This window comes from Pollachius pollachius (assembly GCF_949987615.1).
Source record: "Pollachius pollachius genome assembly, chromosome: 2".
Lineage (NCBI taxonomy): Eukaryota > Metazoa > Chordata > Actinopteri > Gadiformes > Gadidae > Pollachius > Pollachius pollachius.
Window position 1 is genome coordinate 30512079 of NC_136935.1, and position 27532 is coordinate 30539610.

A 27532-nucleotide genomic window follows, 5' to 3' on the forward strand; every position below is an offset into this window, starting at 1 on the left:
AATTCCCTACACTTGGTAGCCCCGCCAATTCTGCCGGGGATTGGAATTCGCCCTCCAGAAGGGTTTTGAGAGGAGCAATACATTTCTTTCTGCTTCCAATACGATTTTACGGGAGCCAATCACCAAGCTGGCTTCTCCCCCACTGGCGCGCTATTGGCTGGTATAACACAATGAAAGCAGCTTCCCCAGACCAACGTGCAATCTACGATTGAGCTTGGTCTGGCAATAGCCAGGCTAGAAATTCCCTGCATTAGAAAAGTCTCAACGTGCAGGTTTAATCAGTATTTCAGGAATTCCTTGATCATCTTATGGTTATCGTGTACAAATTCCAGTCTTTCTTTATCCCCTCTTAATTTATTCTGTGTGTGTGTGTGTGTGTGTGTGTGTGTGTGTGTGTGTGTGTGTGTGTGCAGGTTTGGACCGCCCTTTCTGATGCGTGAGGACCGGGGCATTTCCTGGGAGCATCTGCACCAGAGCATCCTAAGCAAGCTCTACTACCTGATGCTGAATGGATCCCAGGCTAAGGTAGACACACACACACACACACACACACACACACACACACACAGGTCCCAGGCTAAGGCAGACACACACACAAACACACAGGTCCTAGTCTAAGGTAGACACACACACACACACACACACACACACACACACAGGTCCCAGGCTAAGGCAGACACACACACAAACACACAGGTCCTAGGCTAAGGTAGACACACACACACACACACACACACACACACACACACACACACACACACACACACACACACACACACACACACACACACACACAGGTCCCAGGCTAAGGTACAGCCTGCCTGCATGCACACACACTCATATGCACAAATCAACATGCAGGCACACGCAAACACACACATACACACAGGTCCAAGGCTAGGATAGAGTCTGCCTATACTCACACAGACACACACACACACACACACACACACACACACACACAGGTCCCATGCTATGGCAGAGCCTGCCTGCACGAACACACACATATACGCACCTAAACATGCACAGACACACATAGACACACATGAAGACACACAAATACACAGGTAGACAAACACACACATACACACGTCGGCAAAGACACTCACATGTAGAAACACACGAGCGAAACCCATTTCCCAGCACATACAAAGTAAACAGCCAACCAGGCAGAAGCTCTGAGCCGCTCTCCAGAGAGTCATTGACTGAGTCACTTTAAACAAATAACTAAGGCTGGCTGCTTCATCTGCTGTTCTGGCCTTTTGGATGGGGAAAAGCGATTGTAATTCAAATGTATTAAAATCTTTTTTCTTCAGCGTCATTCTACTGTTATCTTGCAATGCGAGATTGCCTTTTAATCTTCAAGTCTTCACTAACTGAATACAATGTTTCAGATCAAACACAAAATGTATCTAGATGCAATACATCACTTGTTTCTTCTTTTTGCATAGCACCTCTTTGCATCAAAAGCATGTCTAGCGATGATAATAGAAAGCTATAATAGAATATAATACACAATTTCTTCAGCTTGCACTATATAGGCACATGGCGGACGTTGTTTTGAACTTTTCCTTATTATTCCTCAAAATAAATAATTATATGTTAATGTTCGTAAATCGACTCCTCTCATGTGATTCGTCTCCACGTGTAAGTGAAGCACAACTCTTCCGGATGTAGTCTTTCTTACTAGACCTTCTAAAGACAATATTACCAACCTATTATGACTACTGTGCAAACAGATGACTCAAAGGAATGACCTCATTGTGTGTGAAGGCCTTTCCTTGTTAAATGGTCCCTGCTAGCTCCTAGTAATGGTTTCATGGTGGCAATAGTGACAGGCCATAGCTGCCCAGACCCTAACAAGAGCAAACAGACAGATTTCCCTCCCCTTTCCTCTGATCTGAGGCCTTCAGGACAGGAGCGTGTGTGGTTGTTCGTCTGTCCGACTCCTTGTACTGGGTGGTTGCCCGTGGCGATGCGGTGTCCTTGTTGGGACGGTTTGAGAGTTTGACCTTTCGCCAAATCGTTCCACGTCTTAACTTTATTAAGCTAGGATCTGTGGTGTGTGTGTCATGTACAATATCTGAAAGACAACAGAACCCATTAGTTGGAGTTTTCAAGGTAAAAAGTTGACAAGTTGACAAGGTAACAAAGTTGCAACCGTCCACAGTAGTGTGTCCGTATCGCCACAGATGTGTGGTTCCAGTGTTTGTGGCATAACGTTTTTTTCGACTTCTGCTGAGCTTGGTGGGGGTCTTTGTAATATTGTATTATGACTCCCCCTAGTGGCTGTTGACTTGCATTACATGACTGCTAGCAGAGATAATTTTAGAGCGAGCTAAAAGGAATCCCCATACAAGCAGTCAAAAATGTGGTTTCATATCGCACAGGTCTTCAAATGTTTGTGCCATATTGCAGTACAAATATTTAAGTGTGTGTTGAATGCTTTGCCTCTGCTATGCTTTTGATTGTGCAGCATTTGTTTGAATGATGAATGAAACGTGGTTGTAGTGACTTAAGGGCTCTTTATGGTTCCACGTTCCCGCAACGCAAGGGGGTTATGGACCACTTACATCCTTGCGGACCCTCCTTGCGTCCACCGCAAGGGCCGGACGTGCGGCACCCAAAAATTGTAACCAACCGTCAAGGCGACGCAGCACAAGGGCTGTGATTGGTCCGCTTACCAAAACCCGACGCAGAACCATAAACGTTCATGACTGCGTCGAAGCGTCTGCATGGTCATTGCATTGCGGGAACATGGGACCATAAAAAGGCCTTAACCCTTGTTAGTAAAAATAGCTTGCAGACATAACACAGACTGGTTCACAATTTTAAGTGTCGGGTGTCTGCTGGTGTCACTATTGTTAGCTGCGAAGGCGCCATTGATTTCCATTTAGGGCTTGTACATCGTGACGACACACCACAAGGACCGCCTTTGCTATATGGAAGCATAGGAGCATTGGAATGACAGTTATTATGCTAGTAGTTATGGGTCTTTTTGGCACTGGATAGTGAAGTGATTTGTCACTCTTGGAAGCCATTGTTGTGTTTGAAACTGCCAAAGTGCTTTTCATCCGAGACGTGGCAAACAGAGCTTTCATCAGCCTCACTGAGTATTCAAGTTTATTCAGGTTTTCAATGGACTTCACATATCCGTGTACACAGGCCCAGTGGTGATGTCAGAAGAGTCACATTTTCAAAACAGCTTATAAAGGCTAATCACACTCACACCTGGTGGTATTATATGTCAACTTTAAACACAACGCATTGTCTAAACAGGAGGAAAAAGAAACCTACCCCTAGATTTTAAGTCAAATTAAAATACATCACTACTTACATCGAGTAGTTGTGTTGATATTAAGTCAATTGGAAATTGGTGGATGTGAATTGGAGCAGGCATGATTGATAGCTGCACACACAACACCATTAGCACCATACTAGGAGAGTATACTAGGAGTGCTGCGGTGAAAGCACACCCTTATCATTTCTTCCAACAGCTTCTTTAGCGTTTCTGGTCAATGCGCAATTTAATTAAAAGGCACAGTTCAGAAGTTTAATTATAATACCCTTGGAAGCTTCTGTGGGATATGGTCAGTATGTTTCTGGCAAACATTGTTGGTAACTGATTCAGTGATGGCTGTATCAAATAAAATAGGCAATCAGGATCTAGGCATAACAATGTTGTGTTTAAATTAGATCATCTGGAGAAGAATCCCAGTCCTCTGTCTGTGGCATCTCCAAATTCACATCAGTTTTGCAAGAACAAAACTAACATAGTAGAAGAAACAAAATGAAACGTGCAGCTAAGCTAAAGAAAATGCCAATCCAACAATAAAAATAACTTTCTTCTATATAGCGCCTTTCTCAAACTCACGCCTTACAGAGACCAATGAATGACGGCGATGGGTGCTGTAGTGCAAATTGAGGTTGAAAATATAGTAAAAAGTAGTATAGTATATATTTAGTAAAGCCATGTAGTTTAAGACGTAAAGAAATGTTCAAAGTTCAGAAGTTGTCAAGTGAAAGGATGTATACAGGGTCCAGAATTTGGTGCTACGGCCCTGGGTGCACACACTGACACAGCTTTCAACCGCGTAATGATAATGCGTAGACAAAATATCACGCGCTTTACGGGGCGATCACCGGACGCATCTCCACGTGCGTGACGTAAGCGACGTAAACAGTGCGTTCTAGAGTCGAGCTGCTCAGACCTCCCCGTGGGTTTAGTTCTCTGGCGATAACGTAGAGGCTCCCACGCGCTCTCTCTGCTGCCGTCGCTCCAGCGCAACACACACACACACACACTCACACACACACACACACAGCACCGCGCGACAAATTCTGCCGCTAATAAGCGCGGCGCGGACTCTGGAGAGTCAAGGTCGACACTCGCCTCTGGTAGATTGAAGTCTTTGGAGACTTACGCTTCACACGCACACGCACTCTCACACAAGCAGACAGTCAGACAGACAGACAGACAGACACACACACACCACTCCATCGCTCTCAACGCCAATCGGTGATCCGGTAAAAAAAGAGTAACGCACAGTGACTTTGATGAGTAACTTTAATCTGATTACTGGTTTGGAAATAGTAACGCGTTGCTTAGTAACGCGTTACTGGCATCACTGAATAAAGTGAATAGTTAAACAAATAGCTAAGGTGATCAAGTTTGCATACATTTGAGATAAAATAGCAGTGAACGGGGAGCAATTAACGGGATTAACAGAGAAGGGTGTTCAAGTTGTTAATGCAGCACACGTAAATGTACAGTTGTTTGCAGCTAAGCAAATAAAGCAGCAGCATCACAGAGAAGTTTCCTGTTTCTTGTTGCTAGTGGACTGAGTGAACAGATGGGGTTTAGCTCCGGAGTGACTTGGGATCTCCTGGAGAATAGAGGATCTCCCCTGTGCTTCCTGACTACGGTCTGGAAGCTGAAGCAGGAAAAGCTACACCTTATACCTTTACATCTAGTTCATCGAAATAACCTCACAAAATGATGAGGCTTATACATTTGGACTCCTTTGATGTCAGCTTTCTTATGGCATATCGTTTGTGTAGATAGAATGACGTGAAAAAGATTGTTGAAGCATTGTTGATAGCATGTAGCTTCTACTGGGAGTACAACTGGATATGTAGCAAGCACCTAGCCTCTAGCGTAGCAATATAAACGGGGGTCCGCAGAGACCCAAAAAAAATCATACTTCCTGTGTAGTGTAACAAGTGTAACAAGAAATAAACGTTTAAGCTTGAAATTGTGTTTCTATGTTAAATATTGAGAGTGTTGTGCTCCACGACGTCCGCAATGGTTAGCTTTGTGATAGCAACGGTTGGTGGCGATCATTTGATCCGCTCTAGCCCAAGTTTGAGTGGATCCCTTGTGGCGTCACACACTCTATCCTCAACCGAAGACAACTGAAAATATACGAAGCCGGTATGGAATGAAACTGTGATTCTGAAAAAAGTACCCATGATATATAAAGGAAGGTTAACAAAAAAAGATTGTCAAAAATAATATTTTTCAATAAGAATGTCTTACAAAGTTTTAAATATTTAAAATATCTGAAAGAAACCGCGCGATGCCAAGCTCAGGACATTTTAAAATTTGAATGGTGTCTCTAGGTGAAAAATTGTGGAATGAGATAGGTCCCAAAGTTTGTAGAGAATAAGAAAGAAAGAAAGAAAGAAAGAAAGATTAAAACTTAAAAAGTTGCGCGCTGCATCCAGCACTCCCCTAACAAAACGGAAATTCATTTCCTGCAGAAAATGCGTGTTAAACGCTGACAGCTAAATAAAAAGTGTAAAGCATTGCTGAAAATGCAGAAATGTAAAATGAAATGAACTCAAGAATCGAATCAAATATAATGCACTGCACTGCCGAAAATCCTGGAAGCTGAAATGTAAAAATGAATGCATAGCAGAGTACTGAAATACATTGTTACAAAAGCTGGAAGCTAAACTGTAATACTGTCAATGCTGGAGGACAGTAGTAGTAGTGGTACTAGCTGTAGTAGTATTATTATTAGTAGAAGAAGTAGCTGAAGAAGTAATAGTAGTGGTAGCTGCTGTAGTTGTCGTAGTAGCCTACTTGTGAATGAACACAAAAGCCAGTCTATGACTTTTATAACCACGCACACACTCACACACCCTACAGACAAGGGCTGTGCATACCTCAGTTTGGTCTCCTTCGCTCTTGATAACGGTTCTCCTCAGACCCTTGGAGGAGCCGTCCCCAGCACCATACCACGGGAGCCCTCGGGTCAGGGACGTCACTAGGATTTAGAGGCTGGGGGGGCTTAGCCCCTAGCAGTTTCCGAAGAGCATCTGCGCGCGTAGTGTGCATCGACATATTTTCATGACATCTTTAAAGTGGTTCTTTAATTCAGCATTTATTACAGTAGAGAGTACAGCAGAGCATCTATCAGGGCCTGTTTTCTGGCTCACTCTCTTTTCTTTACTTGCCTTAAGACCTGCTGCTTCCCTCACCTGAGTCTTCAGGATGTCCTCCTTGTTAAAAATATAAATAAGCTAAACAAATGTAAGAGTTGATATGATTTAAGTCTAAATATTGGGGTGAGTTCAAGGAAAATAGGTTAGAAAATGTATCCATCAATGCACTCTGTTTTTAATCCAAATGAAAGACCACTTCTAATTGTATTAGAATTTAAATCAACTCATATTCTGGCGTATTGACCTTCCCAAACACTCGCCTACATGTGCTTCAGAATCTCTAAAGATGATCATGGCTGTCATGTCAAAATAAATGGCAGCTGAACTCCATGGACATTAAAGCAGCCTTCTTACAAGGTAAAGAGTTAAACCGAAATTGAACAGCAATTCTTCAGTGTGGCTTTCAACGGGGAGGAATTTAACAAAACACCCCTCGATACAGCCCTCTGGTGACCGCTGAATGAAAGTCAGCTGGTCCACATGTGTGATATCTGGCGTGGAGTCCACACTGACAGAGAAATACTAAGCCTGTTTAACTCTGCTGATGACTTTATCCAGCACCTTATGTCCAATCAGCTTGATGAATTCCTCACACATATTCAGCGAGGGTTAGGATGTGCCGGCGTTTCCATACTTTTCGATATGATCTTTTAAAAAAGGATCAAACTCACTGATCAGCTCCATGCTACCCAAATAATTCCCATTGCTGCTGTCTCCAAATTTGTGGCTGTCAACCCTAAAAGCAAGTCCCCGCTCTGCCAAACACCTCACTACACCCACTGTAGAACTGTTGTAGAACTAATTTACACAATCATTGCTTTCCTGTACATTTCACAACTTTCTTGTTTGGCAATACGTTCACTAGCATGTTTCCAATTAGAGAATCCCACATTTCCAAATGGGGATCTTTCTTTGCTGCAAAGCAAAACACAGTACCTTTGGATGGTGAATAGCACAGCCACTCTCTGGGCAGATACTACCCGTTGAAGAGCAGGAAGTGTGCCCTTGAGAAGAATCTTCTCCGATGTTTGTAATGACGTTCTGAGGCCAGAGGTCAGATTGTTTGTTCTGGCACAATTCTGGTCCCATTTTCGCCCAGTAGACACGCACCTGTTCATCCACCGTGTTCCCCCAGCAGCAACCCTGGTCAGTGCTATAGGGGTTGTCTCCTCCACATGAGTGAGGTGATGGACCTCCTGCTGCGTGCTTGTCATTTTCTGCCTCTTTTCCATGGCTAGCAGAAGAACAGCCAGATGTGCTTGGCTCAGGGGCCCCGTGGTAGCGGGCTATCCCACCGTCTCCCTCATCCATGATTAGCGGTGCTCCATCACCGGCATCAGCCCTGGTTAGCGCCGCACCGTTGCCACTCGTTGATGAGCTTGACTTGCCTTTTTCATTAACAGGTTTAAAAAATCCAGTCGGCTTCGTATTTTTTTAAAATAATTCCTTATCCCAAATCTCCTGGGGAAACAGCCCAGGTAGGCCTGTTAATCATGACCACAACGACAGTTGATCGAGTTTAAACTTTGACTGAACGTTAGCATATTACATGCACAACCATGGCCGCCGCCATTATTCACCGAGAGAACAGCCACGACCCTTCCCGCGCACGCGCAGTCGATAACATGCAACTTAACAATCTCCCCTTTTTCTTTAAAGAAAAGCATTTTTTTAAAACTAAGAACACTTTTCAAAACTAAGAACATTTCAGTGTAACACTGTCCAAGAAATAGAACGTCAACATAGGTTATCTTTTAAACCCAAAACAGCTAAACAGGTGTGATTAAATGACAGTTGTAATGACCAAACTGTGACTGTAGTCTATTGTCAAGATCATTTAGCCTTTAAGATGCAGTACACCTTCGCTGAGGGCCCTCAGCAGACTTAGTGCAGAAGTCCCTGTCTTCGTCAAGCAGTTAGCAAGCTGTTCCTTGGTAGGTGACCACATGATCTGCTGAACAGCTCCAGAGTGCATGAGCTCCTGAATACTTCTGATTTCGAGGCGGAGTCTCTTTTCCGTGACAGACTTTGTAGACTTCACAGCATCAAGAAGAGAATGATTATCCGTTACACACACAATGGGCAAATTGCTGTGTGTGCAACCCCCAGTAGTAAGCTCTGAGTAGATAGTAGCTAGATAAACTGCACTGTCAATCCCATCTGCAAGTGCCAATGTCTGTCCTGCTAACGTACTCCGTACAACTCTCCTGATGCGTTTTGACTGCCAGCATATTGGTGAAAACTTCCCATCTTCTCCCATAAGCATGATAAAATGTCCACCCTGTGTTCCTCCATCTGCAAGGTTCCCCATTGAGGAATCACTGAACATGACTAGTTTTAGGGAAGTTTTCTCCCAAGTACTGAAACCTTAAGATCACCTCTTCTGATTTTAGTTTTCTGATGAGATTGTTTGCACAGTGCAGGGTCTGGACAGTAGCATGCTTTGTGTTAGATGCCAAAATGGATATGTCACACATTATGTCGGGTCTGCCCTGTCTTGCTACCCACAATATCTGGCCAATCTTTGATTTAAGCATGTCAAGCTCGATTTCTGTTAAAGGAGCCTCACGCTGCGTTGCTCTGGTGGGGTCCACAGGAATAGGTTGAAGACTTTTAATGTATGTACTTTGTTGTACTTGTATCTCATCCTTCAGGGAATTAACCTGCATTCCAATGTAGCTGAAGCTGTGGTGTTCTTCACGTCCAACTTGAAAAGCATCTTACAATTGGGGGATGAGAGCTGTGGAGAACGCATGTGAACCACCCCAGATAAAGTCATCCACATGAGCTGCAAGGACCCCCATTACATTACAGGAATCATCCAGCCAGTAGAATACTGCTGGATCAACTTTTGACACAGTAGCTCCCAACTGCTGCATAGTGTCTTTCACTTTATTGTACCAGTACAAAGAAGCATCTGTAAGGCCATAAACAAACTTTTTCAACTTCCATACAGTTCCTTTGCTCTGTGCTTCTTGGGGTGGGCAAATGTAGACATTTCGGTTTAACTCTTTACCTTGTAAGAAGGCTGCTTTAATGTCCATGGAGTTCAGCTGCCATTTATTTTGACAAATGACAGCCATGATCATCTTTAGAGATTCTGAAGCACATGTAGGCGAGTGTTTGGGAAGGTCTTGTGTGTTTCTTTCTTCAAAGCCTCTCGCAACTAGTCTGGCTTTAGGTACAATGCCATCAGGTGTTTCCTTGAGTGTGCACACCCACCTTGTTGAGATGCATTTCTGACCCTCATCTTTCACCTCTTCAAATACATCATTTTTTCTCCAGTTGCTGAGTTCATTGTGTTTGGCATGAAGGCAGGAAGGCATCATCATTCACTATCAGTATGTCATCCTCATTGTAATCAGTACATACCTTGGCATGCTCAGACAGAATAACTTGAAGATCTTTAATTTGTCCTAAGTCAACTGACCTTGTTGTGCCATTAGTTTCCTCAGGGTCACTGTACTGCACATTATAACAGTTTTCCAGTGACCTTTCCTACCCGGCTGAGAATTTTTCCAGTGTGGGTTTGGCCACTTTCACTGTCTGTGTATTGAACCAACTGTCCAGCTTTCAGCCTCAGGCCTTCACAAGTCGCGGTTGAGTTTATCTGCAACATGACAGGTTGATCGAGATCACTCCCTCCAGGCTGTACTGATGCATGAGGGGGTTCAGTGTTATCCTCAGCATCAAGGTGTTCATCATTTGTAGGTTCCACTTCCTGTAATTCATTGTCACTATCATAGTTATGATCATTGAGTCAAACTGCTGGTGTCATTGTAAGTTTTCATTTTCAATTATTTGATCTTCCTTTTTAATTTCTCCCAGCTCTGGGTGATCCACTTTTCTCAGCCTAGACTGGTGCACTCGAATGTAGGTTCCCCCATGTCTAACAAAAATCACCACACCATCTTGGCAAATGACTACACCTGGACCTTTCCACTCTACTTTCTTATAGTATACTTTGTCCCCTGTTTCGTATCTGTCATCATTGGGCTGGAGTTGTTCGCGAAGGGCTCTTTGGATCCTCTCAGAGCATTCAGCTTCCGTAAACGCTCCGTTTGATGCATGTATTGTTGTGATGTGTTGGGCTACCCAAGTATTCAAACTTGTTTCCAGAGCTGGAGGCTTATCGGTAAGGATTGAAGGCAGATTTGGGTTCTGCCCAAACACTAGCTGGTAGGGGCTGTAACCATGTACATTGTGCATCAAGTTTTTTGCCATCAAGGCCCAAACCAGGGCTATCTTCCAGTCACATTGGTTGTCTTTCTTTACTTTCAGCAAAATGTCAGTCAGGGTTTGATTATGCCTTTCTAGTAGGCCGTTGCTCCATAGGCTATATGCTGCAGTGGTTTTCACTTCAATGTTAAACTTTTCAGCCATGTCCCTCATTTCTTCGTTGTTGAATTCACCTCCAATATAACTGAATAACCTGCGCGGAGGACCATGGATACTTATCCAGCAGTGAATTAAGTGCTTCACTGTCTCCATGGGTTTTTTCGTGGTGATAATATTCCCCGAGCTGAAGCGTGTGAAGTGATCAATAGCATGGAGATACCACACTCCTGGTTCAAGCTCATGCAAGCCCACAGCAATAGTTTCATTGTAAGTTGAGACCATGGGCAAACCCACCACTGGCTTGCGTTTTGGTTTGCTGTACCTGATGCATGTTTCACAGTTTTTCACAATGTCTTTGAGTATGGTGTTGCTTTCCTCATTATTATTACCTGCACAGGCCAAAAAAAAAAAAAAAAAGTAGTTTTTGTAGTCTTTCAACTGAAGCATGTCCAAATTGTCTATGCAGTTTCACCAGGACTGTCTGTTTTTCCTTCGTTGTCATGTTTTCTGTCACAGCGAGAACTTCATCCTCATCTTTTTGGGTCTCACTTTCCTCTGCGTCACTATCATCTCTCAAGTTCACACAATAATGTCCTGAAGATGTCAGTTCAAGCTTAACAGGTTGTTCAAACATTGTCGCTTTTTCATGCGCAATGTCCAAAACTGCACTTGCTCTTTTCAACGAAGTCTTGCTTAAAAGCATGGGAATATCTGCAGGGACAACTTCTGTTTCGATTTTGCATTTAGTCTGTCCTATCTTGGCTGGAATAATCACTTTCCTCGTGGAGTGGACCACTTTCCCATCACCAAATCTGAAAGGTTTTGCACTCTGTTTGTCACTAACTTTTTGTAACTCACTCTGTGGCAGTTCACTGATGTAATCATCAAGCCATTATTCTCCACACACAGTTCTTGTACAGGCTGTGTCAATCACAGCCGATCCCAAAGCCTCCACCATGAAGATTTCTGTGTCAGACAAAACGTTTGAAAACAAAGTTATGTTGCATTCTTCAACATGATGTTTTATCCCCTCATTCTTTGTAAGTTTTACATATTCCTTTTTGTTTGGACAATCCTTTGCCCAGTGATAAGTGCTCTGGCATACTGCACATCTTGTTCTCCTCCCATGTTTGTCGAGTGGGTTTGTGCCCTGAAACACCGTTTGTAACGGTTGCAAGTTTGACCTACTCCACCGTCTGTCTGCCTGCCTGTGTATCTCACGTAGTAGGCAGCATCTTCACTCATTCGCAGCGCACTGCTGCCATCTTGTGGTGGTGTAACGTTATCGCCAAAAAATCTTTTTAAGGCTGATTTCACGTCAACAAAAGAGACGCTCGGGCGAGCTGTAAGCGCCAACTGCTTATCTTTCACATTAAGTCCCGTGGTATCTAGTAGCTTGAAGGCTAACACTGCATCCGAAAATTCCATTTTAAACTTACGGAGCTTGTTGTAGCGATGTTCAAATTCGATGATGTAAGTAATCCACCATTAAAATATCGCTTCCTCTAGGGATCCGGTCGAAACTCAGTGTAAGCCTCGTACTGCCGGTCCTTTTCTTCTTTCAAAAACACAGAGTCCAATTTAGTCATAAGTGCAGTCATTCCCGTGTCGGAATTTAAGTCGCCAGCAGCAATTTCAAGAGCACTAGCCTTGGCTCTCCCCTTTAGCGACAAGGTAACCGCCAAGGCTTGCTTCTTTTCATCCAGTTCGGTGACAAGTCTCCATATCGCGATCTAATTTTTCCAGCTTTCGTATGACGTCTTCTCGTCAAACGGTGGCGGAACTTTGTAATTCCCAGCTGCTGCCATCCTCTGCTTCCAATGTTAATCAATGACCACAACGACAGTTGATCGAGTTTAAACTTTTACTGAACGTTAGCATATTACATGCACAACCATGGCCGCCACGACCCTTCCCGCGCACGCGCAGTCGATAACATGCAATTTAACAAGCCCGTGCATTAAGGCAGCCTTCGTGGTACTAGCTGAAGTAGTAAAGGTAATGGTAGTAGTAGTAGTAGTAATTGTAGGAGGAGCAGTAGCAGTAGTAGACAGAAGAAAATTTGAATAGCTTAAATCAAGTGAGGGATTTGAACAGAGTTCAAAATGTTAAAATCGAGTAAACACCTGTGTGTGTGTGAGTGTGTGTATGTGTGTGTGTGTGTGTGTATGTGTTATTAACAATGATGTTATGTTGTATACAAGGAACCTCTCTTTTATCTCTCACACACAAACCTGAAAATGTCTGTAAAGAACACACTGACAGTCAATGAGATGACATTTATACACAACACACAAAATAGGCATGTAAAAGACCAATGGTGAGCACAATAAACACCTGAATGCGACCTCATTGACTTAATAACTTTTACGTTATGCTCACACGCGACGCTCTGTGTGGGGGGACTTAAATAAAACAACCCTCAAAATAATCGTGCTTGATCTTACAATGATCTTACATTTATGTAGAACTTGAACTTAAAATATTCTTACAAGAACATAAAGAACATGAATGGTAGAACTTTGTCCAGACAACGCAAACTCCAATAATACAATGAATGAATCCAATGGAGCAGCATTACTATTGGACAGGTGCCCATCTCCCACACCTTAATACTAACATTATTTGGTCAAATCGAAACGTAAAACCTCATGTATATCGGTATTGATTGATGTTTGTAAAAATAATTATAATATCCAGCCAGCCCAAATTGTGTGTATCAAGCCTAATGTGATTTGGAAATCTGCCCAATCTGGCAACACTGTTAGAACGGCCTTAACCATCAGTTGGTCTCAATGAGACAACTGAAAATCTACAAACCTGTTATGAAACTTAAACTGTGATTCTGAAAAAAGAATAAATAAAAAAAAAAAAAAAAATTTGTTTTCATATTATTGAAATCTGTTGATATGTCAAAAGGTTTGAACGAAGGTCAACGGTTGAAAATTGAAGAGAAGAAGTTGAAGCCTCAGAGAATGGGCAGACGGCATCACCGTCCTCCCATTGACTTCAATTGTAAAGAAAAAGGGTGGCAAAAGCCTAATCGTAAAAAAATAAATTGAAAAGGTTTTAATAGAACCCATCATGGCGTTGTTGTTTTCTTTCAAATGGTGAGATAAAGGCTGAAGCCCAGTGTTCACCAGGGTCCAATACACATGGTGAGTTGAAGGCTGCAGACATGTACAAAGCTTATTTCTAGCATAAGATGGGCAAGAAAGTTGTTATGAACACACAAACAACACCTGAGGTTTATTACAAGGCCATCAATATGAAGTTTGGAACGCTCGTTTAGGCTGAAGCCCAACAAACTGTCAGCACGGTGTTTGCCATAGTTAAATGTCATTAAAGCAGGGCTAGCTCTACCTGAAACGTGTTAAAGCAGATTGTGGGTCTGCATGAGCAAATTTCAGGGTTGCTGCTCAAAATATAAGAATTGTGTCATCTGCATAAAAATGGGATGACCCATATATGTATATATGAGCTTACAAGCGTGTCGGATGTGTGTTGTGTGCCCCTACAGAACAGTGGCGTGCTGTTTAAGATCCGAGTGGTGGGTGGATCTGCAGCCTACAGCTACCTCTCTCCACAAGATGGACGGCCTCTCCAGCACCCTGCAGTGGACAGGTATTCACATCAGTAAACAAAACATTGGCACACTTGGAGCACATCATTATGCAACGAAAGGTTTTAGAAGGAGGGACACATTTGACGACTGACTACTGCACTTTAGAAAGGATCTGCGTTACCTCATGTAATCGGTATTTGGATGATGATAATGTATGAGAGAAAGTATACATACACACGTGCACATGCCTGCATGCACACACTCCATCTTGCCTATATAAAAGGTGATGCATGTTCCAAGTTACCCTTGTACAAGCTAAATTGTATAGGTGGTTAAACCTGGCAGGGCAGGGTGATTGATATCCATGGAGGTGTTATCACTCAGGCATACATTGACCACTGTGGTGGCAATCCCATCCCTGCTTGATTTCTTTAGTTTGGATTGCTATATACACAACTGTAGAGTGGGGATATCGTTCCTTCATTCAATACAAGGCTGATGTCATATTGTTATGGAGGCAGACATCAGTCCCTGTTCATTCATAGACAGTGAGTGAATGACACAGAGAAGAAGAGGAAATCGGATTCAACAATAGACTCTTTTCACAGAGGCGCCATAAGATGAACAGGTGTTCATGATTTTGTAGACTTATCTCCCCTAGTTTAGTCCACTTCCCAGTAGACTTATCTCCCCTAGTTGAGTATACTACCCAGCAGACTAATCCCCCCTAGTTTAGTCTTCTACCCACTAGACTTATCTCCCTTAGTTTAGTCTTCTATCCACTAGACTTGTCCCTTTGGAAATAATCCTCTTTGCAAACGGAATTGATGAACGTGTTTATTTGCATGTTGCCCTGGAAAGTGAGATCCAATCACAAGTGGTCAATCAGGCGTATTTGGAGGCGCATTCTTAGGCATGGTTTGAACAAGCGTCCACTAGTGATCAGCTAAACCAAGAGGCTTCTTGATGTGAACTGTCGTCACCTGGGATCAGGGTCACCCAAGACCCATGTGAGACACACACACACACACACACACACACACACACACACACACTGTGTTAATTACTGTGTGTGTGTGTGTGTGTGTGTGTGTGTGTGTGTGTGTGTGCGTACGTGTTTGCGTGCGGCCATGTGTGTGTGTTTGATTGGGGCATAGGGGGCTGAAGCTGTGTGGGACCGGGGGGACCCCTCATGTCAAGCTGGTCATTGAGTGGGAGCACAAGGTCAAGGAATGGTGAGCAACAGACACACTCAGAAACATGCACACCGCACACACACAGACACACACACACACACACACTGAATTTACTATGCACATCAAAATAATGAATAAGTGAGAGCGGGGCCTCAGCATGCAACAGCAAACTTGAGGGACTGAGATCCACAGCTAATGTTTATATGATGATTGCACAATGTAACTCTGTTATGGTCGTGTGTGTGTATGTGCGTCAGTCTGTTTGGCAGTATCCAGGAGGAGGTAGTGAAGGATGCAGAGAGTGTGAGGAACCAGCAGCAGCAACATCTACAGCAGCACAGCTGCACTCTGGACGAGTGCTTCCAGCTGTACACCAAAGAGGAACAGGTGACACTTCACACAATCGTAATTGAGTACAGTACAGGTGTCAAACGGACTTGGGGACGGTACAGATGGCCTAGTGTGAGTGCACCCTAATATCATACATTAGATAAATGGACAACTCAAATGGAAAACATTGATTTGTTCAAATTGTCATGGTTATTTCAACGACAAAACCCGAGCAAGGATTGTTAAAAGCTTTCCGATGCATTAGAAAAATCAGATCTGTATGGACATTGTTCCCAGTCTGCTCTATTCACCCAGGGGGCAGAGTAACCCACATGGCTTACTTACGCCTGGCCTTAAGCTAATTCGGTAACTTGTAACTTGGCGTTCTAATTCCGACCTAATAGTTTTGCCAGGTGCACCATCTAGGCTTAAGCTTCCTTGTGACTAAGGCATAAATCTTACGCCTGGTTAGGAGCAGGCGTAAAGTCAGAATGTAGGTCGTTTGTATAGTATGACGGCTTCTCAATGGCGCGTCTCATACATTCGATTTACAACGAAACAATGCATTTCAAAATACAGCTGGAGACATGATAAGATGATGTACAACGAAGGCTGCCCTATGGAGCTATGGAGTCCAACTCGCCAATAGGGAAACCCCTCTGGTCCGTTTCTCATTTGAAAAACGGCGGGAGAGAAATACTGGCAGTCAAATCCAACTCGCCAGCCGGCGAAAGGATATTAATGATGCCGCTTAAAAGAACATACCTATATTCTTAAGCCGTAGTATGGGTCCAACACAGAGTGGCCGAGTGAGCCCCTGGACATGTCTAACATGTAAAAATGAACAAAGGGGCCGGGGGAAGACCAAGATGCAGCCGCGCAGATGTCTTCGACCGAAACGCCTGAGTAGAGCTGTTGAAGCAGCCACGCCCAGTGTCGACTCTGCTTTAACACCCAACGGTGGTGCTAAGCCCTGCCGAGAGTAGGCTAAGCAAACACCCTCACATATCCAGCGAGAAAACCACTGTTTAGAGAGAGCGCGGCCCCTGCCAGCATTGCTATAACAAACAAAGAACTGTTGTGTGGAGCGGAACGCGGCCGAGCGTTTCGCGTACATAGCCAGCGCCCGCACCGGGCACAGATGATGCAACTCCATCTCCGCCTCACTAGAATGAGGCGGGGGGTGAAAAGCCTTAAGCACAATATCCCTTGACCGGAAAGAACTGTTAATGTTCTTTGGGAGGAACGCAGGATTAGGTCTGAGTAGCGCAAAGGAGCTGTCCTCATTCAGCAACAAGCAACTTGGGCTGACAGACAGAGCAGTCAACTCACCGGCCCACTTGGCAGAAACCAAAGCCAATAAGAGAGCCGTCTTAAAGGGCAGGGCATCCAAAGGGGCCTGAGACAGAGGCTCGAAAGGGTCCCTGGACAACCCGCGCAACACGGTGGGGAGATCCCAGCGTGGTGGGAGCACGCACAAAACAGGCCTAACACGTCTAGCCCCACGCAAGAATCTCTTGTCCAGTAGATGGCTGAAGACCGGTCTACCATCACAGCCTGCATGGCCAGCCGAAACAGCTGCTGCATACACCTTGATAGTGGAGAAGGCCAAACCTTTTTCCAATAAGTACTGCAGAAACGCAACACGCTCCCCACCTTGCATAGAGATGGGACAGCGTAGTTCCTGTCACACCAATTAGAGAAAGCCCCACTTCGCTGCATAGAGGGAAGAAGTATAAGTTGCATGAGCACTCTGGATAGTGTTGGTAACTGCTTCAGGCAAACCTTTGCCCTGCAGGATCAACCTCTCAGGAGCCAAACCAACAGCCGTCCCGATACATTGGGCGGGTGGTGCACTGTCCCATGGGCCTGTGAAAGCGCATCCGATCTGAACGGTACCGGCCATGGCGCCGTCCGCGAGAGCGCCGCTAGCTCTGGAAACCACAGAGCTGAGCGGTTCTCCGGAGCCACTATACTAAGGGACAATCTCTCCTGTCTGACCCGTTCCAGAAGAGGAAGGATCAGCTGGAGCGGGGGAAACACATACAAGAGAGCCTGCGGCCAAGGTGTGTGTGTCGAGCATCCACCCCTGATGGGGGAAGATCCCGAGGGTTGAGAGAGAACCACCACCTGCAGTGTGTGTTCTCCCTGGACGTGAACAGGTCCACCTGAGCTGTCCCGAACCCCGAACCGAGCCTGACAATGTCGGGATGTAACCGCCACTCGTCTCGGCAGGGACCACCGCGAGACATGAGGTCCGCCCCGAAGTTCTGGGCGCCCGCGATATGCAGGGCTCTTAGGCTGGGGAGATACTGATGAGCCCAAAGCCAGAGCCTGACCGCCTTTCGGTGGAGAGCAGAGGAGCGCACTCCCCCCTGTCTGTTTATGTACGCCGCCACCGACACGCTGTCTGTCCTGATCAGAACGGGGCGGCCACGTACCAGGTGAAAGAAATGCAACAGCACTTTCCTCACAGCCGCGAGTTCCAACACATTTATGTGTGCTGTGGGGGGCGTAAGCCACTCGCCTCCGACTGAGGGGGAGAGGCACGTTCCTCCCGAACCCGTCAACGAGGCGTCCGTGAAGACCACTACGTAGGACGTCACTCTGCCCAGGGGAACACCCCTGAGGAGGGCGGGGCGGGGTTTCCCAATGTTCCAGGTCTGGTTACACCGAACGGGGTACGAGGAGCACCCTGAGCTTGTGTCGCATGGGGTCCAACTGTTGGCGAGCAAACCAGTACTGGAGTCTGCGCATAAAGAGCAGACCCAGGAGAACCACGGGATGGGCGGTTGCCATCAGCCCTAACAGGCGCATGGTGGACAGTGCGGTCACGTTTCTGCGAACGCGAAAGCGGGAGAGTGCCAACAGGACGGGACGCGGCAACAAATCTGTTGAACACGCAAAGATCAAGAATAGGTCTCTTCTCCCCTGACTTCTTGGAAACCAGGAAGTAGTGGGAATAAAACCCTAGAGGCCCTATTTTAACAGTCTGAAACGCAAGTGAGAAGCGCCAAACGCAAAGAGCTTTGTGGGCGGTTCTATGGCGATGTTGTTATTTTACCGGCGGATAAATGACTCTTGCGCCCAACGCAAATCTAAAAAGGGCTGCCCTGAAGTAGCCTAATTACCGGTAGGTGTGGTTTGGGTGTAATGTGCAATAAACCAATGAGAGTGCCATCTCCCATCCCCTTTAAGAGCCATGAGCGCATTTGAATCTGACGTGTTGATATTTTGACAGCGCGTTTGCAGCCTCCGATGAGGCAGAAGCATGACCACATGAATTGTAAACTTCAAATGGCTCAGTTTATGGCCAAATAATATGGCCTAAGTCACACATGGAATAGTGTTTTCTTCCACAACTTCAGAAATACTGAGTCCTCAAATAAATTTCGGCAAAGAAAACTTAACACACGTATGATATGCGGTAACTGTGGTTCTATTTAATGATATACGCAATACATTAACAAACATTGTTTCTTACCAGTATTGTACGCATTATCGTTATCGACTTGTGTTCCTAATATGCATGTGTCCCCCCGTTAATATACGTGGTGGTTCTATTTAATGATATACGCAATACATTAACAAACATCGTTTCTTACCAATATTGTATGCATTATCGTTATCGACTTGTGTTCCTAATATGCATGTGTCCCCCCATTAATATACATTGCCATGGACTGTATTATGTGTTACGTGTTTAGTTTGCGTGTGTTTAAACAGATGGATTTAACACTCACTCGCTGTAAAACAATATTTTCTCACGATCAAATACTCATCAACCCTAAAAGTTATGGGCTTGTACACGATGTCTGTGTTAAGAAAATATGTCTTTGCTGTACGGTGTTTGCTGATGCATTGATTTAAAAGTACAATTTATTACCGCTGTACCAGCTGTTCTTTCCCAAATAATTTACCAAGAATGTGTGGCTAGGTAGATGAGAGAAGCAAAGTGTGTGCGCGAGGTGCACAAGCAACATTATGCATGCGCCCTTAAAATAGCATCTGAACAACGCGCCACTGACTTTAAACCAGGTATTTCCTGGTTTGTGGCGGAATTGTTTTCTGAAACTGCAAAATAGCACCAGGGAATGTTTGCGCCAGAACACGGCTCCTCCTTTCCCTGAACTGCCCCTTGTAGAATGTACCCAAAAAGTGAAAGTGTGGAGCATTTATGGGTACAAGTCGGGAACCGGCCTACTTTACATATTTCAAGGGTGCTGAATCCAAAAAAACTGGTACCCAAACAAAATTGTGAGTTTTTGACCTTCTAGTTTGCATATCAAAATGGCCGCCAAATTTCCTATCTTGCTCAGTCGTTGGACCATTTTCCCCTAGTTTTTTTGTAAATAGGCAATCAAAGATGAGGAAATTAAGTTTCTAGATCTATAGTCTAGGGTCAGAGCAAGGATATAGTGGAGGCTCATTGCCTTTTTTGTGTATATATATATATGCAAAATACAAACTTTTAAGGTGAAACTAAGCATTATTTGTGTCATTTTTTAAGGCTGACATAAATATTCAATCAATATCACTCTTAAATGTTCCCAGTCTATATATGATATGTGATGTATTCCATATTACATTAAGAAAAACATCATTGCAAGTTGTCTAAGATTTCATGTATTTATGCAAACAAAGCATTTATGCTCTTAATTCAAACATCGAAAAACCCAAGTGAATAGGGGAAAAAACACCATGAAACTTCCCTAGAACAGTTCTACAGATCACATCTTGTTTCTGTATATTCTCTTTCATGTTTGTAGCTTAATTGCTTTGCTTTCATCTGTCTTCTTCTGTAAGTTCCATAGGTCACTCAGCATTTCTGTATATTTCCTTTGGAGTCTAGCTTTCGCTTTCTTCTGTTAGTTCTACAGATCACATCTTGTTTCTGTATATTTTCTTTCATGTTTGTAGCTTAATTGCTTCGTTTTCTTCTGTTAGATTTTTTGTTCTGTAGTTCATTCCCTCTAAATTGTTTTTGGCAAATTGTTTTTATACCTTTCTACTTTGCTTATGTGCCATTTGTCTTTGGAATTTCATTTTGATTAGTATTTCTTTCTATAGTCCTTTTCCAAGTTCTTTGGTTACCCCTTGCCTTGGTATGCTTGAGGACTACAACTCTACATTTAAACAAGGACATTGGTTATCACTCTGACATGCACACATTGCAGTGCATAACAGCCCAGATTTTCAGCATTTGCACTGGCGTGTTGTGCATTGTTTTTTACAGGCACACAGGATCAATTCCAGGCAACTTTCCAGGTATTGGATTCTGTGACATAAGAATGGGCTGTAGTCCTGAATCGCCAGGTTTCCATTCCAAGTCCAAGGGTGAAGGAAGCTGAGGTGTGGCATAGTAAGTATTTCTCCAAAACGTTGCCTGGTAGTGTACTCTCAGCAGATGGAAGCGGAGCGCATTGCTTGTCGGCGGCATTGCTTCTGGTTTACCTGTTCTGGTGAAAAGTATATGCCTTGCTGCATCAACATAGTCTGTTTCATGCACATCATATATTCTGCAGACAAAAGCCTCTGAAGATCTTTGAGTCTCCTCCGTGAGATCACCAATGCCGAGGTTTCTGAGCAATTGATGGTGCATTTTCCAGACTTTCCACAATGTACTTTTGGTGTGACTTGTGGTATCACAACCACTTAGTGCATGAAATGCTACAAGGCTTGGTGCTGAATCCTTTGGTAGTTTCTTAAAAACAGCATCAATGGGTATATATTGTGGCTTCCTTATGGTACCAGACAACAGCCAGAGTTTTTTTACATGCTACGTGCGGGAAATGGGAAACCAGTATCACAAGCACATCAGTGTCTCTAGATGACATGACTACTGTGTCTGACTGGCAGTGCACTGCATGTATTACCGATCGGGTATCTGCCTCTTTGTGTGTGGCTCTCAGATGAGTCAGATTGGTTGTTGCTTTTGATGACCTAACTGCCGTCTCTTTGTCTCTGAACCCACCAGCAACTACTATCTCTTTATCATCTGGTGCCTGAGCACATACTTCTTCAAAGAGTAGATTGGCAAGATCAGTTTTCTTGTCAGGGAGAGACAGGAAGTTGGTCCAGTTTTTCAGAAGAGGCACATCACGACCCTCAACAAGTCGTCTGATTGGTTGAGCTGCTTTTGTTCTTCGTGTCCTGGTAGCACCCTTTATGGTCTCTTCTCTGTATCTGTCAAACACAACGTCTATCCGTTTATAAAAAAAGCAGGAAGATCCTGCTTTCAATACTGCTTTGACAAATGTGTCGGCCAAATCCCCAAATGTTACTGCTTTGTCTGGCTTTCCTACGGCAACCACCAGTGCCTGTCCATCTATGATGAGGCAAGATGACATGTCGGGAAGTTCAATAGCCTCAGGACAGACTATGTCTTCAGTTAACTTATTTACCAATACAGACTTGTTTCCAGTGCAAAGTGTCCCATTCATTTCCGCAAGGGATATGGGAACTGGCAGAAGCTCGTGTTTTAGGACAGCTGGTAAGTCAACTGGACGACCTGCCTCATAGGCCGTAACAAGGCGTTTGAGGACGTTTCGGTCAGCCTTTACGACGGTTCTGTTTTCTTTGATTTTAGGATTTTTGGCCACTTCATACAGAGATGCAAATGTTTTAGCTTTGCTCTTATGTAGGGTTGCATGGATTGGGACCTCTGGTTTATCTTTGTCCTCAGGAACAATCAGCCTTTTCTAAATTAATGAATTCACTTTTTCTTGTCCTAGGTCTTTGGCAGAAAGTAATGAGCTTTGGATAGCCTCTGTGGCAACGTCTTTCGTGGCGAGATTTTGCAATGAGCCTGGTGAGACTGAATCAAACACCTTGAATCCTTTGAAGACTAAAACCAATGCCATTTTGTCTCTGTTGTCTCTCTTTTCGCGGGATTTGGTAGCTTCATTGTGGACGTAGGTTTTCTCAGATGTGTTGCTGAACATCAAATGTGTCTCTTCTGTTACATGGGACCTTATGTTGTAGGAGAGTGTCCATCTGGAAAGGGCTGAAGGTGTCTTAGGAATGCCAATGATCCCCACTCCTTTTTTCCCTGTTCTGTTGATCCACTCCACTGGACCCTTTGGAACTCCGATAGTACAGGTTCTGGTAGTTGGTACATCTCAGCAATATACACTGGCCCCCATCTTGCGTAGTTCAGGTGGTCATATCGCATGAAGTTTGGCAACATCCAGCTGAAGGAGTGAAGATGAAGCCCCCAGAGTCCATCACGCTGAGCTCGTATAAACTGTAACAGTGTTGAGACCATATCCATGTTGTTCCACCAGAAGACAAAGATGACATCTTCAGATTTACTTGCATTGAAATCTTTGAGGAGACTGTCAAACTGTTCCTGCTTCAGATATGTTATCAACTGAGGAATTATTTCAGGATTGTCATCAGCAGCCATAGCAGAGATCTCATCATGGCATTCCTTGTTTGATTCTGCAGCAAACGCGAGGAATATTACCAAAAAAAGCTGCAAGGTCAGTTTGTGAGCTCTCATACCCTTGTTGTATGCTTTCCCTGACATGACAAGCTGCACAGCACCCTCCCCCAGCAATCCACTCTCCAGCCACACTTCAGCTAGACCAGACCCAGCCATGTGATCTCCGATAGTCTTCAGGAAGTTCATTGCAATATGAAGTCCACCAAGCCGAGGGATTAACTTGCCCTGATATTCCTCAACACACCACTTCAGTTCCATGAGCTTGCAGTAAAGAGCTTGGTCCACTGTTATGGCAGTATGCTCCTGGCCAAAATGTGATGATATCGCCATGCACCTCTTCACAACTGTATTGAGCGTATCATACTCATGAGCTGGAGCAAGGACTATTTGCAAATACCCTACTGCTGTCTACTCTGGTTCCTTTGACGAGACTGATTGAATACGGTCCAAGAAGGTTTGGGTTCAGAATCCTGACATCGCAGGACAACAGCCATGTCTGTTGCTTGTGCTTGTTTCACACAATCACCGTCTCCTTTAGGTTTTGTAAACCAGGTCTTGTTAACATGTGATGTGAATACTGGCTTGCTTGTGGTAGAATGTACATTGACGTGGTGCAGGTTCTCCAGGACATCTGGCACAACCAGTGTACGGCTAGTGGAGGGCTTCAGCATGTCAATTTCCATATCTTTTTTTCCCCGTTGCCATTTGGGTTTCATGAAAGGTTTTCTTTCCATATAAGGACTCATCAAGGATGTCAATTTTGTCAGTTGTGTAGTGGATGAATCGATTTGCTACCATGTTTGGTGGAATAATGGCACCGGTTGCTGGGTCCATAGATTTTAAGGTACTCTCAGCTAAGGCATTGTCTACCTTCATCCCCTGCTCATAGTTCAAACAGTGGCCGGCCTTGTTGAATAACTCTACCAGCTGTTTCGATCGTGTAGCCTGATGTAGTGCAGTAGCCAGTCCGATATGTTTGGGTGTCTTAACTTTCTGCCGCGACTGACACAGTAAACCAGGTCCTGTGCTATGCTCAGCATTCTTTTCAGAATTGTCATTTTCAAGTGCCTCTTGACCACCAACTATTAGTCTCAGTAGCATATATAAACTATCTGGGACACATGCAATAGCGCCATCCTCACTTACAGAGAAATCTTTGATAGAAACCTGGGGTTTCTATCAACTCTTGACAAATTTTCAGCGTACAAGTGATAAGAAACTGTCATCTGTAGGCACATATTGAGGCAATGTTTTCTCACTCTCATTCTCATCCATCATTTCCAACACTGCCTTATTTGCCACCGTATTTGCGTACTTTGTCAGAATTAGTATGGTTTTTCGCTCGGATGAACACCTATCAAGAGGTTGAAAAAAATGGAAGATGTCACCCAGCTGCAACTTTTCACAAAATGTTGCCCTTCTACTGCAGTAAGAGAGTAGAATTGTTGGTTGATGATTTTTCACTGAGTACCTTATACCGTTCCCAGACATCATCGAGAAGAAGTACATGTCCTTTATCTGCTGCCGCTTGCAGCTCTTTGCATAGCCATGTCATTGCAAGGTCTGGGTAGTCTGAGTTTTCAGAGTGGTCTTGTGTTGCCTTCTTTGTCTTGTCCGTAGATCTGATGAATGCTCTTAAACTTGTTAAGTGATATTTTGCCTCAGCTGCAATTAGATCAATCACTCTAGCCAGCTGAACATAAATGTTATGGTCTAAAGAAGAAGCTTGAATAATTTGATCACACAGTTTTGTTGTCATTACTGATCTCAATGGTTCCTTCAAAACATCTGTTTGGCAGAACAGGCATAAACTCCAATCTACTGGATCCATTTGCATTTGCAGTAAACACCTGCTATTGCAAGGTTATGCTTGTGCAGTTTGTCTGCTGCTACCTGCATGTTCAGAGTCATGTGCTTGTGCAGTTTTTCTGCTGCTACCTGCAAGTTCAGAATCATTTGCTTTTGCAGTTTGAATGCTGCTACCTGCATGTTCGGAACCCACTGTCTTTTGCAAACATTGTAATTTGCTTTTGTCAGTGAAGTGGAAATAGCTCATTTTATGCAATACTCTGGGCTGCAGCAGAGTCCAATACATCTGCAACACGATCAATCAAAACACTGTTCTTTGAGTCATTTACATTTCTCCTGGTTCTGGCGGCATGCCTAGCTTTTGCCAATCCTTGGTCAGATGCATTACTAAGACTCCCCTTGTTGCTTAAACAAAAAAGGCAGACAATGCTGTGATCTACCGGTCTCAGGTTTGTTATCGGATCCATTTAAGGCAGAAAAGCAAAATCAAAGAAAAATAACATTAAATTTACTTTAGAAGATCTAAATTAAAATGTTGAAGAAAAGGTGTTCTCTTAAAAACAGTAAAAGTCACAGCTTACACTCTCAATGCTTCAGACATGTGAAAGCCTCCTTTTGAATGGCTCCATCCCAGCTGTAGATTGGAAAATGAAGGAATGTTACATAAATGTTTCATGACTAGTATGGCCCTTTAAAGATATACCACCTCTGTTGACGCAAGTGTATTTTTGATAATTCCTTACCCAAAATCTAGCCCTGTGGCAGCAGTCACTCCCCAGCATTCATTGCCCTATGATAGCTTGTTAGCTAGCTAGCTAGAGAGTAGGGGGATTCATGCTGCCACAAGGCTATGTTTGGGGTGGAATTATAATAAATAAACTTGTATCAACAGAGGTGGTAATCTGTAGGGCACAACTGGGAAAAAACTAGCTAGCTGTTTTTTCCCTCCAAAACTGTTGGCTAGTTTTCTCCCAGTTGCTAGCCATCTCAATATCATTGAAATACACAATTTTGACCCACTATGGTTGAAAAAGTATCATTTTGGATAAATAGGGTTAACAAGTTTAATCAATAACTAAGGAATATTGACATTGTTTGTCTAAAAAAATCAAAAAACAGGAAACTTACCAAAACGTGTGAAACTGTTACGATCCTCTTTGCTGTTACATTCACCTCAGGCAAAGGGTCCTCAGAGATGGGACTGACCATGCTATGTCCGGATCTAAATATTCAACTTAGGAAGTTTCATGGTGGTCTCTTTTTGAATATTTTTCCCTATTTACCTGGGTTTTTCCCATCTTAGAATTTAGAGAACCAATGCTTAATTTGCCTAAAAACATGAAATCTCAGACAACTTGCAATGGATTTTTTTCTTTGTTATCATGTAATATGGTGTACATCATATGTCATATCAACAGGGGAAATTTCAGAGTAACATTTATTGAATATTTATGTCTACCTTAAAAATGACACATATAATGCTTAATTCCACCTTAGAAGTTGTACATTTGCATGTATTTACATAGAAATGGCAGTGAGCCTCCACTATATCCTTGCTCTGACCCTTGACAATCGATCTAGAAACTTAATTTCCTCATCTTGATTGCCTACTTACAAAAAAACTAGGGGGAAATGGTCCAATGACAAGATGGGAAGATGCAAGATGGGCCATTTGGCGGCCATTTTGATATGCAAATTAGAAGGTCAAAAACTCAAAATTTCGCTTGGGTACCATTGTTTTTGGACTCAGCACCCTTGAAATATGTAAGGTAGGCCGGTTCCCGACTTGAACCCTTAAATGCTCCTCACTTCTAATAGAAGGCCCTTTTTCTGAAATCCATCTAGACAATTGGGGCGCAAGATCATTTCCTAATTTAGCGGCGCGTGCCTGTGGAGGGAAAAGAACGCTCTGCGCCAGTTGCAAACTAGCAACGACACATGCATCGGTGTAGAAAGTTTATTGCGCTGGATGCAAGATAGGGACCTAGATTTGACTCGTGGGGGGGAACGGTAGTGATGGCCCCCTTCTCTAAGAGATGGGCCACCTCTGCTGCCAGAGCCGTGCTTGTCACTGGGTCCCGTAGCCTGGTCTCCACCAAACCCATAAAGGCTGGGGGACGGCGCTTGAACTGTATGGGATGGCCCCAACTCAACGTGTTGTCCAACCACAATGGAAGAACGCACCACTCTTGCCAGCCATCTAGCCGCTGAACTCGTGCCCGATGAAGGAGCAATGAGTTGTCTAGCCGCCGCGCTAGGATCGCTGCGTTGTCCGCTTGCTGTTACCACAGCGCGCAGACCCGTCTTCCCACCTTCCACAGAATGTGGGAGGGAGGTAGAGAGGATAATGGCGGGGTCCAAGAGACTGGTACACGTAGCCGCAGCCAAGTGTAACGA

The 27532-nt window shown here is 44.0% G+C and overlaps 1 protein-coding gene across 1 annotated transcript in view; it reads left to right on the forward strand.

Moving 5' to 3' along the window:
* usp43a (ubiquitin specific peptidase 43a) overlaps positions 1–27532 on the forward strand; it is a 108596-nt gene that overhangs the window by 59214 nt on the left and 21850 nt on the right. Inside the window, exons 8-11 of the mRNA XM_079729809.1 lie at positions 414–525; positions 14309–14412; positions 15511–15588; positions 15807–15936. Of these exons, the coding sequence (XP_079585935.1) occupies positions 414–525; positions 14309–14412; positions 15511–15588; positions 15807–15936 (424 nt within the window). The remainder of the gene's footprint in view (positions 1–413; positions 526–14308; positions 14413–15510; positions 15589–15806; positions 15937–27532) is intronic.